The 15,313-nt window shown below is 35.0% G+C and overlaps 1 protein-coding gene across 1 annotated transcript in view; it reads right to left on the bottom strand.

Moving 5' to 3' along the window:
* Positions 1–8,792: 8,792 nt before the first annotated feature.
* LOC106464503 (high affinity cAMP-specific and IBMX-insensitive 3',5'-cyclic phosphodiesterase 8B-like) overlaps positions 8,793–15,313 on the bottom strand; it is an 80,227-nt gene continuing 73,706 nt past the window's right edge. The window contains exons 18-19 of the mRNA XM_022392239.1: positions 13,789–13,934; positions 8,793–10,207 (exon numbers count right to left, since the gene is read on the bottom strand). Coding sequence (XP_022247947.1) covers positions 10,098–10,207; positions 13,789–13,934 — 256 coding nt within the window. The 3' untranslated portion in view covers positions 8,793–10,097. The remainder of the gene's footprint in view (positions 10,208–13,788; positions 13,935–15,313) is intronic.

Below are 15,313 nucleotides of genomic sequence, written 5' to 3'. Positions count from 1 at the left end.
CATGCGTTCTTTATTTCATTTTTACATTGTTTTATAAGTACCTTTGCGACTAAGAGAATACATTATTTAATTTGGAATTCATAGAATACCCATCGAATTTTAGAAAAAACAAACAAGCATAAATTTCAGAGCGTTTGTTATACGACAATTTAAATAAAAAATGAAATAAAGAGAATAAGAATAAACAGTAAAGTTTAAACTGAAAACCCTAGTTAAACTAAAAACACTTATTTAAAGTTGAAAGAATATTTTACAGGTGGCCAACTGTCTCGCGTGACATATGTAATTCTTTGGTGGTTGCTTTGTGGTTCTTTGAATGGGTAGCCAATACTTATTTTCCCTATTATTATTTACCTATACAAATGCCACTGTGATAAACGAACAATTTTCATACCAGAAGGTTACATTAAGTTCTAGTGCTTCTTGTTTTATAGAAAAAGGGAGATCAAACTTGCTGAATTTATTTGAATCATGCATCGCATGTATTTACATGTTTGTTCTAAAATATCTCAACAATAATAAAAGTAATAAACATACAAAATCTTATTCCAATACCACATGTAACCACTTCACACATCTAGCTTCCCGATTCAGTGCTGCCCTCTGTAGATGAACGTTTTCGCTCGCCACAAGCCTTGAGGTTCTCACCTAATTTCACGTGTTTCCACGTGATATTTCTGCTTTTGTGTGCAAATGAGTATGTGACAACCTTCCACCAATAGGAGTGCGGCACTGCTTCCTATCACAGCTGACTCTCTATACTGAGCGTTCAATCATCATTTCTTGATTTGGCACGTGTGTGTTAAGACGTGTTTTTTTTTTTTTTTGCTTGCGACAGATTTTTCAACATCAACTTCTGATTGAAATATCCACCAAACCAACTGTTGTGGAAATTATTCAGACTTTATGGATTTTATTTCCCACAAGTAGATTAATTACACAGAGAAAGTTATTTCCATGCTGTCTAGTGTTGAACATCTGGACTTTGTTCACTCTAGAGTCTAGACAGAGTACCACAATGGCATCAGGTGCTTCTTTGTCTGTCAGGGGTCGTGACAACTATTGTGTACATGGGCGTTTACAGGGGGGGGGGGCAATTGCCCCCACCTGTAAAACGAAAAACATAATTCTTTCTTTCTTCTTTCAGCATATGAACACAATTTTTTTATTCAATTAACAATTTCACACTACTTTGCCCCCCTCCCTAGAAAAATTTCTGCAGACGCCCATGATTGTGTGGTGAAGTCATCCTTCCGTGACTTTCCTTCTCATATATGTTACCTTTTTCACTCTCTCCTATTTCTTATTATTCTTTACTTTCCCTTCATCAGAATATTATGTTATTTTTCCTTCTCCTGATACCCGATTTCATGCTGAATTTTTTTTGTATGTGGTCTGGGCCTTTTTCAGGCCTTGAATACACTTCTGTTCTTCTATAATTTAGGCAGGCTTTTTCTGCCACCGAAACTTGCAAACACTTTTTTTTTGGTGCAGACGTGGATTTACCTCGACATTCTTCACCCTTCCGTGACTTTTCTTCTCATGTATGTTATCTTTTTCACTCTCCCCCTATTTCTTATTATTATTTACTTTCCCTTCTTCAGAATATTATGTTTTTTCTCCTTCTCCTGATACCCGAGTTCATGCTGAATTGTTTTGTCTCAGCTTCACTCTAGTTGCACGTATGTCTTGGTCTACAGACGAGCTGAAGCCATTTTCTTGGACTTCCAAATCCTCGAGTTTCTTCTTCAGGTTTGGAGTTCTGATCCACTGTTCTCTGTAGCCTTTCCCAAACTCAGTTTTTTTCCTTCTCCTCACCCTCAATAACCACTTATGTATCTATCCTAAATCAATTTAGTTTTAGAAGAATTTCATCATTCCTCCGAGGGTTTTTTTGGCGTACAGTCGTTCCCTTCCCTTTTATACGTTGGCACATTCTTCTTCCTTGGCATTGTCCCTTCTCATCTAGTTGCTATGTTGCTAGGATTTGACAGAGGGGATGCCCTACTTGTACAAATATGTTTATCTCCTTCTTATCTCAGGGATTTTCATCTGGCTCTTTTCCTCCACCAATGGGTATTTGGTGGGGGTCCTGGTTCTTTATAGTCATGAGCTGAGACTGCACACCAATATTTTTCCTTGACTACTCGTCTGTTCCATCTTTCCCAAGCACCTTCTCTTCCAGTTGCTGTCTCCCATCCTCTTGATACCTTTCCACTCCCTGTTCTTTCATTTTGTTCCTCTTCTCTCATCTGCTCTTCTTCTGTTCATAGACTTCAGCACTGACAGCTCTTTGGTGCCTGTCCTCTAGGCTCAGAAATATTGTAGGCATGTTTGTATCGATTTGTAGATCTATGAATTCTCTTTGCAGCTGACCATTGGGTGTTACAGGTTCTATCAGAAGGCCTTACAATTTATTTTTCCTATTCTCTTCTCTTGTCTCATGTTTCCATCCCCTTTTCTCCTCCAGGAGATCCTGTATCTTGACAGAATCTTTTTGAGGTGGTGTCAGACCTTTTGAACAAGGATGCTATCGAAAGCGTTTCTTACCCTTCTCAGGAATTTGATTCCCGTCTGTTTGTTATTCCCATGAAAACTGGGGTTTGTTGTCCAGTCCTAGATCTTTCACGTCTCAATCAGTTTATCTGCCTTCTTCGATTTACAATGGAGAGTTCTCTCTCTACACTGTTTGTTTTCTCTGGAGCTTTGGATGATCAATGTACAGGTTTCTGATGGTTATCTTCTCATCCCCATTCCCCAGCATTCAGACTTTACCTTCAGTTTGTAAACTAGGGTCTTCCTCTTGGTTTGACATTGGCCCAATACATTTTTTTGTTACATAGCACGTGCCTTCACTCATCACATTCACAATTTGGAATTGAGATTTTAACATTATACAGAAGACTGGCTTCTTCTAACTCCATCCCAATAAGACTCCTCCGACCATGCTCTTCTCATTCTTTTGGAATCAGCTCGTCTAGGTTGGCTGGTTAATTTGAATAAGTCTTATCTCAATCCCACCAAGTATCTGATTCATTTGGGTGTGTTCTTAAGTTCTTGTCACAGCAAGGTACAAACTTCTCTGCTTTGTTTGTGGGCTATGTAGAGTTTGGTTTCCACAGCTCTACCTTTTCTTTCTCTTCCTGTGAAAGAGGTTCTTTCTCTTTCGAGGACTTGGATTTTGCTCACATGCATCTTTTACAGTGGACTCTACATGATCAATGGAACCTCTCTTGGAATCCCTTGTCTTCTCTTGTACATCTTCCCCCCTTACCTATATGATGATCTCACCTGGTAGCTCAAAAGGACCAATACTATAGAGGGTATTTCTCTTCTTCTCTTGTGTCTGGATCTTCATTTTTTACAGATACTTCCATGGTGGACTGGGCACTTGTCTTTACTTTCAAGATTTTGGGTCAATGAAACCAGAAGGCTTTGATCCTTCAAACCAACCTTTTGGAGCTCTTAGTGGTTCATCTGGTTTTTTATAGTTGTATATGACTGTTTGGTGATTATCCATTTTGACAACTCAGTTGTAGTATCCTACACCAACTGCTGGGGGGATACTCGGTCTCTCTGCATTTCTAAACCCTCGATCTCCTCTTTTGGGGTCATTCTCTACAAATCCATATTGTAATGTTCCAGGTGTCCAGAAGTATTATCACAGATCCTCTTTTGGGACATGACTAGATATTTGCCATGGAATGTTCCCTAAATCTTCGTGTTTTTTTATGGTTTTACACTCATTTGTATGATCCTCACAGTGATGCCTTTGCCACTTATGACAATGCCAAGTTTCCACTATTTCGGTCTTCTGTTCTGCACCAATCAGCACTGGTAGTGGAGATATTCAGTTGGGACTGGTCCAATCTCTTCCTGTATGCTTCCCCATATTCGTCTCCTCCTTTATTTGGGACACTCTCTGTTGGGTCATTCTGGTAGCACCCTATTGGCTAATTCAATTGTGGTTTCCTATGCTGAGCTTTCTGAATTCCTCCTCTTCCTCTTTTATTTTCCCACTCACTTCTTCATCTTAAACCTCGTACTTCTCTCTTCCACCCAGCCATATCATCACTCCAGTTCTATACGTGGGATATGTCTGGTCCCTTGCATGACAGTCAGGACTCTCTTTACATGTAGCCTTCTTCCTGTCTCAGCAAAAGTGGCATATTTATTACTGCTGGTCTCTATCTTTTTCACCTTTTTATCCCTCCATTTCTTTTCTGTCTGAGTTTTTCATTTGGCCTTTCAAACTGGGTTTGTCTATTTTCACTATTGCTGGTTACTGAGCAGCTTTCTTGGCTACTTTTCAGTTTTTCTGTTTCCATAAGATGTTTACCTCCCCAGTCCTTACTATGCTTTTTCATTCCTTTCATCTCCATCGCCCTCCCCATCCTTCTAGCCTACTTGACTAGGATCTAATGTTGTTCTCCATGCCCTTACCCTACTTCTCTTTGAATCTTTGGTTTCCTGTTCCTTATACCATCTGCCTCTTAAAACTTATTACCTCCTTCTTCCCACTTGTAGTCATCGTCGTTCTAATGTATATGCCTTTAATTCTTGTCACATTCGTTTCCGTTGCTCCTATATCCTTCTCTATCTGGATCATGCTTTTCTCTCTAAAACGTCTGTGGCACGTGAGGGTGAGGGTGTGGTCACCCCCATATCTCTCACTTTCATTTCTCATCTTTATTCCTATTTGAATCCTGATTGTCTCTTCTGACCTGTCCATGTGGTCTGTTGTTATTTGGCCACACTTCTTCCTTTAGTGGTTCTCAATCCAGTCTTTTTATTCCATGGAATTCTTTATCCAGTTGTGATCTTTCTTTTGTTACTTCTACTAGATTGTTCTGAGAGGTTATCTGTTTACTGTATTCTTCACTGGATGCAGATGCATGTTGACGTTTCCAGATATCCTCCCATCAAATTCGTCACCTAACTCTCTCATTGTCTGCTCACTTCCCTCTTTCTTTGTAGGAGATTGTTGGGGCTGGCATATGGAAGATTTCTCACACCTTTGTTGCACACTATCTCCATCATCTGGCCGTTTCTTCCTCGTCGGGCAATGGACTGTCCCCAGTCGCCATTTTTCACACATCATATCATCTCTGACTGGGTAAGTTTTTCTTTTTATTTCCCTTTTTACAGAGCCAATTACTCCCTTACAGGATACTACTCAGTAGCAAGTGTTGCCTGACAGGGTATACTTAATCAAAATCTGCACAGTATAGTACTTACTTATGAGATGGGGTATTCCACGAAACTCTCGAGATATCCTTATTGTTCTCATCTGCCTAAACAACCAGATCTAGACCGAACATACTCATGAACAAGCATGAATAAAGCAGCAAGATGTTGTTAGTCGGACTAATGAACTGTTCTAAATAGGTTGCAATCATCTATTACGAAACGTACGTTATAAATGTGAAGTATAAGGAATATGAGAAGAATGAAAACAAATTTAATTAATTAGAAATGGTTTTACATTGTTGTGACAGTCACGATTTTGTATGACCAATTTCAATCGAGAAAAGTGAAATAAAACACGTGATTAATCAATAAGTATTCCAATGAAATATTTTGCTTCGTATGATATACATATTATTTCAGATTTGATAGAAATAGAACCAGCTAATAACTGTTATAGCATTCTTTCAGGTTTTTACACACACACACATATAGATATATATAGAAAAATTGACCAAGCTGCTGCATATGAGAAATTAGTTTTTGAAATTTATGCAAATTTTTGTTCACGACAAAAACACATTCAAACCTTTCTGCACCAGACCACCCTTACCTAGCACCAACCATGAACCTCAACAACAGTAAAATTATACATACCGATTTGAAATGCGAGAGTCTTATTTCTTATTTTAGTAGCCGAGTAATCAAATTACACGATGTATCTCAATTTATTTATTAAGATTTTTAAACGATTCTTAAAGGTTGGATGCAGCAACAAACGTGTCGTTATTAAACAAAATTGTTTTAATGGTTTTTGCTTTAAGAATGATTTTAAATTGAAGTTATTTTTTACTAAAGAATGAATGTTTCGTGCAAAAAGTTTTAGAGGCACATAAAAAAGGTACAAACGGTAAATGAACATTTATTATTTCAATTTACAGAACATGAAAATTTTAAAACACAACATTTCTGTACACTTAACGGTAGAGCTGTCAGAAGAAGCTCAACAACGAATAACAATAGAAAAACAATTGTTGAAAAAAAGTTTTACTCGAACGATTTTGTAATTTAAAAAATCCTTATCTAAATAAGAGAGTGTTGCATTTCCCAACTGTTAAAGAACAAACAAAAATATTCCAAACTATAGAAGTTTTTATAAATCACGAAAAAGAAAAAAAAAGAAAGAGATTTCCTCTCGTTAAGATTAAATTAGAATCTATTACTCAATTGTGCACTTGGATAATGTAAACGAGCTTAGGTTTCAATTGAATAAGAAGAAAATAGTGAGTGAAAAAACAAAATGGAAGAATTCAATAATGGAAGTACTTCACGGGTAAATAAAACACTTCAAAGTGACGTCTTATTTCCAAAATCTCTCTATTTCTATACTATTATTTCTATCCTCTATGTACAAATAATTATTCAACATTAAAACCGATCAACATGTCGAAGAACTGTACACTGATCAAACGTTTGGCACAACATCGAGGTAGAAATAAAGTATCCACTTTAAAAAAATTATCCCTTGGATCAAAAATAAACGATTTTTGGTGAGTTCATTGCTTAGGTTTACAGAGTTTATAACGCATGTGAAAACCGCACGCGAACAGACACGCATTTGATCAGGAAACAACTCGGTAGGATTTGATTGTTTTGATTCACATATACCACAAAGATTTACGCCAAAACCCCAGAAACTTTACGACAAAACCCCAAAAACACACAGTGAGACTAATGAATAGCAGCGTTCTTTTACAGAAAAAATGAGTTCGCCAGTTAAACATCTTAAACGATAATATTACGTCGGATCACTCGACTATAACTATATTCTCCGAGTTTAGCATTCAAGAAAGCGTATAGTACAGAAGAAAATGATCCTGTCGCTAAGTAAAGGTTGTAAAATAATTCTGTAAAATCTCTCTCTAAGACTGAAGTTTGGGAACCCTTTTGGGACGCTGAAGTAAATAGCATTTATAATACATTTGTTTAATTGTTTGGCAATGAGTATATAAATACAACTGAAATGGAACTACACCAGTTGATAATAAAGATGCAGACGGTTAACAAGACACAAAAGATTTTTATTTACAGAAGCTTCGAACGTTTCGGAACACGTTTGCGAGTAATTTTTGTCAGAAAGTCAGACAGTTAAATAATGGCTATCCTACTCACGTTCTAACAAAAAGTACTCGCAAATTTCTAAAAATAACAATTTCTAGCCACCCGCTACTTTGCATATCGTCCCCAAATTTCCCCTCGTTATCTGCCTTCCTTGCATTGGCTCACAAACCTTACAAATTAAAGACATCTCTCCTCTTTAACAAAGTCTCCTATCCTCATTCAGCTCAGACTAATAAATGTACCAAGTCTCCGTATTAAACACGTCTTTCAATATATCAACACTTCTACGTTCATGGCTCGTGTATAAGTAGTCCTACATTGAATGTTAGGTCACTTACACTGGAGAAAACGACAACAGAAAACGCCACTTGAAACCTGGAGTCTGTGAACATTTAGGAGTATCCAATAGGACCGACCGTCCATTAATTAAAATAAGCTACTCGGCTATTCATTCACATGTTAAAAACACAGGTCTAACATTTCATATAACGATTTTACAGGGCCTTCTTGAAAACTTACTGGCAGTTAAAGACCGCCCGACTGTTAATAACTTATAAACATTCTTAGGCCTAACATTATTCTAAACCACATCACTTAACACTCAGCATTTTGTAAAGAATAGTTGATATATATATAACTTGATACAACTTGTAATTTGTGCTACCTCCGTAACACATTGTATAATCTTAACTTACTTCCGTTTACCACTTTACTGAATATTTTAAGTAAATTAGTAATTGAAGTTATCATAGTATTAGTTAATAAATATGATTATAATATTATTTACAGATTTCGTTAAAGATGGAATATGTGTCTTCTGAAACGTTAGAAGTTTCTGAAATAAAAATGTTTTGTGAACTGCCTTCTTTATTATTAGGCTTCGTGTTCCCCATCACGAATTCATTACGCCAATTGATAAGTCTATTCAGACGGTAATTCAAGTGTCTGCTATTTATTAGGCCTAATTTTGTAGAAATGAAACCTATTACGAACAAAAACAGTTGAAGCTATGTCATCACAAGACGTCGAGTATTTTAAAATAGTTAGCTTAAGTGTCACTAGAATATAAAATAAAATGAATTTAAGGAAAATTTATATTTACATTTTTATATTGCAGATTCAGTCCCTGGACAATTTATTCTCTCTAATCCTCAAACTTCATGCATTCATAGCCTAAATAATTAAATTTCAGTTTTAGTTGAACGATGTTTTACATAGATGCTGATAGCTGTAACAAAACGAAAAAATCTATTTTTGGCTCCAGAGAATGTTTTCACAACAATACATAATCTAAGTTAACTTAAACAGCGTTGAAATATTACGTCTGAAGATGTCTAAGCAAGTTCATATTGTTAAACAGATAATAATAATTTGTAGAATTATACACGGGCTTTTCTCTACGTTAAAATACTTTTATTTGCGAGCTTTCGGCCTTCTTACTGGAGCCTTCATCGGGCAACAATATACTGCATATGTACTACATTGTTGCCCGATGAAGGCTCCGATAAGAGGGCCGAAAGCTCGCAAATAAAGGTATTTTAAGGTAGAGAAAAGTCCGTATTAATTTACCTAAGTTATGAGTCTTAAACAACAATTGATAATAATAATTATTATTACTGTCACATTGTAGAGAGTTTATTATTGTTTGTTTTCTGAATACAATTTTACATAGTTATTTTTTTTTTATCATACTGGCTTCCTTCCCACTTCCCAACTAAACTTTTAATCATTATTTGTTTAAATAAAGATTTACTTTGGCAACTATTCTTGTATTTTTAAATTAAAAGCGTATAAAGAATACTACATGTTTAATATGCGGAAGACGAAATGTTTATATTTCTTGCTGTTAAAACTAAAATTATTCTCATTGAGTTAGCATTAGGTATAAATGAGCATAATTAGACATGCCAATAAAGAAACTTTACTTGAATACTGGCAATAAAAAAATAACAAGCTTCTTTATAGCTAACCAGATTTTTCTACGCGAATTCAATGTTCACTTAATTTACAAATTACCTCTCTTTTTCATTCTTTTATATTATTCCTTGTCTATCTAGTGCCAATTATTTACTATTTTATCTCACAAAAATAGCCTTAGTAGATTTTAAATATATTTCCTTACATAATATAATATTCATAAAATATTCATGTCTTACGTAAGAAGTCTACATACGTGTATATTCTTCATCCATAGAAAACTTTCACGTACTACTTACTGTCTATATACCTGTCTACCAATATATGTTTTAACAAGCATAAAATAATACTGCCTATTTGTTGCACCATAAATTACATGTTAACAAAACAAACATGTACTACGTTAAACCATTCAAATGCTGTTCGTGAAAGTTATACAAAGTTCATTAGCACAAACTACGTGTAATTGACATACCCACAGAATCAAATGATAAATATTTAACAATACTGGGAGCTTAACAATGATACCTATAATCCCATGCTTGTATTATGCAGAGAAGCTGACGTATAGAGGGGGTGCAACCAAAACGATTGGTAACAATAGATTTTACTCAAACCATGTGTGGATATTTCGTGTTTTCAACAAGCGAACCAGTTGGGTTGTAGGAAAACATTGTGAAACCTTCCTCTCTAACTCTTTTTTCTTCTCCCGACGAACATTTCTCTTTTATTTTCATACTCATTCAGAAACGCAGTATAAGCAAATTTTGTTTTTTTTTCACCAAGACGTTAATTTACCAGTATTTGTTCTTTGCAAATACACTATATTAAACGTTTTGTACTGGAAGAATACTATCAAATTTCTCACTGATTCAGCTTTCTTCTTTGGAAACTTCTTGCTGTTGGTTCTCTTCATCTTGTTCTTTCCAATACGTATAATTCGATTGGATGTATTCAATCAGTTCGGGAAAATCTCCGAAAGCTATATTTATAGAGAATAGAGAAATAGAAATATTTATGTTAAAGTAGTCAACTATTGATAACGTGCATATATAAAATATTTTAAACTCAACATCTCACAGAACAAATGTCGGTACTTAGAGGAAGATTGTTTATGAACAGCACCCAACATCTCACACAATGAATGTCAGTACTTATAGGAAGATTATGCACAGCATCCAACACTTCACAAAACAAATGTCAGCACTTACAGATAGATTGTTTATGAACAACACCCAACATCTCACAGAACAAACGTCAGATCCCACAGCAAGATTGTTTATGGACAACACCCAATACGACACAGAACAAATGTCACTACTTAGAGAAATATTGTCTGTCTTTATCAAAAAAAAAAAAAAATATCGCACACACCAAGTGTCAGTACTTATAGAAAGGTTGTTTATGGACAGCTCCCAACATATCACACACCAAGTGTCAGTAGTTATAGGACTGTCCATAAACAACCTTACCCAACATATCACACACCAAGTGTCAGTAGTTATAGGAAGGTTGTTTATGGACAGTACCCAACATATCACACACCAAGTGTCAGTACTTATAGGAAGATTGTTGATGAACAGTACCCAACATATCACACACCAAATGTCACTACTTATAGGAAGGTTGTTTATGAAACCTACCTGAAAGGTCTCGACACTGATGACTGACTATTCTATGACTTATTTACGAACAGCCTTTCGAAACTTTGAAGTGATAGATTAGAGGGAAGGTAGTTAATCAAAACACTAATGCCAACTTTTCAGCTATTCTCGTCTGGCCGAATAGTGAGATTTGAATGCTACTCTTATAGCGCACTCACGACCCCAACGAATAAAGCGCGGTATTTCACGACAACATAACGCGAATTACGAATCCTCGGGGTTCATAGTTCGGGCACACTAGGCTAAGTCCATCTCATATCCTTAATGTCAGTATTTCTCAGATATTTTTAATCACAAAAAAACAAATAGTTCTGATCTACTTTAATCTAGAAACATTTAATAATCTTAAAAAATAGTTATCACGTGATAACTTCCACAATACACTGTTATTTTGAATTAATTATACTAAATTTGAAATCCGTTAATATACCAGTAAAATATTCTCCATTCATTAATACAGATGCTGATTCTCATTTTCGCACTTTAACTATTTTAGTGATTGTTTTGTCAGAAATGGTTTATATAGTAGGCAATCTGTGTTGTAATTAGCTTTATAAGTCACCAATCTTACCACTGAGTCATAGTGGGGCATCAGAAATAATCTATATAAATTATACGCTTGCGTTTGTCTGTGCGGAACTTTTCTAGCAAATTTCTTGATCAAACGCTACAAATCTCATATCGTTCGAAAGGCCTTTGTCAGGAAAGCCCGGATTGCATATTGACTTTTCCATTCAGAATCACCTTACCTGTTTTTTGCTGAGTCAAACATTTTAATGCAACGAGTATGGTACACAATGGCACAATGTCGTTGTCATCACGTGACGACTGGCTTCGATTACAACTTCAATTTTTTTAGTTGCAAAGTATTTCACATAAACGACACTTAACCCCCATGTAATTTCCTAACAAACCTAACTTTACACTAAATACACTAAATTTCTTTGGGCTTTCTCGACTTATTTAGGTCTAAAATACGCATGTGCAATTCGTTCAAAAACCATATAGTTATCACTTTGTGAACACGCGTTCAGACGTTTCTGCATATTCAGCAAAATTTGCTTTCATTACAACTTTACATTTACTCTGCAATAATTAAGCTTCGGTTCATTTCATAAACACCTTTTAGCTACTTTATTCTTCATTTTTTGCGAGTTTTTGTTTCAACTTGTAAAACCGTGTCATACACTGAACGTTCATAACTGTTTCATAATCTGTACACTATTATAAATAACATCACATTACTTTACTGTTTACTTCACATATAGTTTTATCAAATAAAGTTACGTCTACGCGAGTTTGTTTGTCTGACCGACGTAGTTTACAAATTATTATAGTTACTTCAAACTCGTGTAAATAAGGTAGCTTTTAGTAAGAGTTGTAGCTATTTCAAGCCACTTCACGCATGTTTGATGTATAATGGATAGTCTAGGCACTACTTCTCGATGTATAGTGGATGATTTACGTATTATGTGTTCCATTAGTAAATAATTTGTTTAAACCCATATCAAAATTTACGAATGGTTAAATCTATTGCATATTATTGTTTTACTAGCTATCTTAAAAGAGTTCCAACTGTCTTACTTTACATAAAATAGAACATAGTTGCATTTAACAGAGCTTCAGGGTTTTGATAGAATGTTATAGTTGTGCAGATGCTTTCTGACAGCTCGTGTAATTTAAATAAGCATTTCAAATACAGCAGAGAACATTTATGTAGCTACTAAAAGTAAAAAACATATTCGTACAACGTTATGAGATCCAGCATAGTTCTTTTGGACGTAAGTCTTTCTAAGGTAATGTTAGCAACAGGATATAATGCATAATTGAATACATATATATATTAGTGAACGTTATCAAAAATACATTGCACATGACTGGATGAGGTTTCCGGTCGGATTTTTTATAACATTGGCTACTGACAGAAATATAAAATTCTTTTTGAGTTGAAACTATTTCAGATATCAGGTTCTTAGCCTAATTTACACACAGTTGTAGTAGTATTTTTTTTTAGCAGAAAGCTACACAATGGGCTATCTGCGCTCTGTCAACTGCGGAAAATCGAACTCCAGATTTTAGCGTTGTAATTCCATAAAGTGAGCGCTGACTCACCGGGGAGTGAGTCAAATATTCTAAAACGATTTTAAAGCCAAAACTGTGAAGGGCACATGAATTTTTTCAATATTTCGTAACATATGTTTTTTCGATTTCAATAATCGTATAATTGTTTTCTTATCTCATTCGGCGACTCAGAGGTAAGCTTCACGAGCAATAACCATAAAATTCGGGGTTGGACCCCTGAGGGAGACTTAGTGCAGGTATCTCATTATGCAGCTTTGCACTAAAACAAACAAAAACATATAGAATGACAGGTTATTTTTTTTGTGAGTGTAAAACACTTAAATACACGATTACGTTCTTCGATACCTCACTATTGTAAAGGCTTGGTTTGGTCTGAAGTTTCATTGGTGGTAGTGTCCAGGGTCACTGATGAGGAGTGGAATTCTCCTAAACTAGTCTGACTCACAGTCTCCTCCCCCAATGAAAGAATAGACCATTCGAAGCTTTTACTTGTTGTTAAACAAATGTTTAAACAACTCTATTCAAAAATAAAACATGAGTGAACAGTAATACAGAATCTAATACTCCAAATGTTTACGTGTAAAAACAGAAAGCTTAATAAAAGTAAACCTTAAAATGGATTAAAACTATTAAGCAATCATAATAGTTGTGCTGTATTTCGAATTAAACATCATTAAATAACAACGTTGATATCTAGTATACGTCAATTTTCAGGGCAAATTACACTCTTCCAAGTCGAACCTGCTAAACTATTATACCTAAACCTAATCATTCGAGAAATAAAAAAAAGGTATAATTATTACGATTACGTTCTTACCATCCCAACTCGAAAACATATCATTGATAAAGTAGTCAATGAATCCCATTTGTGCCTTAGGGAGACTAATTGTTGTTCTGTCAAAGGTAGGCATCACGACAGGTAAGCCTTTCGCTTTTTCTTCATCAGTCTGTAAAGAAGTGTAACTGCATACAGATAGCCATGACATGAATACAAGTTCTTATACGCCCAACATAATTTATTAAATACAAATTATTCTTAACATTCAATAAACGTTGAAAATCTTCACCGTCGTTGGATATTATTTAAGATCTCCGTAATATATATATATATATATATATTTACCCTAGCTGTAACAATCAAAGTCATTCATAATAACTGTACTGATGTGGTAGGACACACTGATAAGACTTGACGTTACTTTAGACTTTTCACCAAGTGGGCAATATTAACCATTATAATAACCGGAAAGAAACCTTTTCGTTTCTCGATACTTACTGGGTAACAGGTCCTATCGATACACGTTTGGTAATGATATAAAGTCATCGCGTATTTGGGAACCTTCCTCGTATTAATACATCAGTTCTACGTATTAAAATTTACACGTATGAGAAGCGAGAATGAGGCACTGTTGTAATATTTTCTCCAACATTTATTAGATGAAACACAAAATATTAATAAGAGTGTGTTATTTTTATTTTTGTGTATACTTGAGTTTAGTTTTTTTCTCAAGAAAGCATCGTAAAAGTATGATAAAAAGATTACACATGGAACAGTCATCTAAACAGCTTACACTGTGTACAAACAAGTACACTGATTTTAACAGGTGGAAAGCTAAAGCATTAACTAGTTTGAATTCAAATGGAAAAAATTACACGATCCTTGAACGGCATGGTCTTCAGATGAACGGTCTTGTAAAATGAAATTGCAATACGTTAAGGAAAAAAAAGGGTTCTCTTAACAGGAAAGGTTGGCTCTAAAATGTAAATTGAGCTTTTAGATTTGAGATGAGGTAAAGACCAGGCATTTTAGCATTTATTTATGTCAAACAATCCGTTTATAAAACATGGAGTGCAATAACATCCATTTATTTTCCTAATCTTATTCCTTCAAGTTTTATTTATTATGAGTTGTGGTGTACTGGCTTCGATATACTCTAATGTTGTATAACAATTACAAGCAATTTGAAAGAGGATTTATTTCTTGAGGAATTGGGCATTTGTTTGTGAAGTCTGTTTTGTCTGTATTTGGAAATCTTTTGTGTAACAGACTTACGCTGTTGGGTTTGGTACTCTTAATATAATGTAGTGTAGCCATGTAGTTGAGAATGCCCATTCCTATATGTGTTTAACAACTAGTAGGAGACTCTTCGGAATAGGATAAAATACAACTTATCTGCCTTAACAACTAGAAGGAAGCTCTTCAAAATAGGTTGAAATACAATTTACCTGTCTTAACAGCTAGTAGGAGACTCTTCGGAATAGGATAAAATACAACTTATCTGCCTTAACAACTAGAAGGAAGCTCTTCAAAATAGGTTGAAATACAATTTACCTGTCTTAAC

Source organism: Limulus polyphemus, unplaced genomic scaffold (genome assembly GCF_000517525.1).
Source record: "Limulus polyphemus unplaced genomic scaffold, Limulus_polyphemus-2.1.2 Scaffold1670, whole genome shotgun sequence".
NCBI lineage: Eukaryota > Metazoa > Arthropoda > Merostomata > Xiphosura > Limulidae > Limulus > Limulus polyphemus.
The sequence above is the reverse complement of the archived record's forward strand: the minus strand, read 5'-3'. Positions and strand labels throughout refer to the sequence as shown.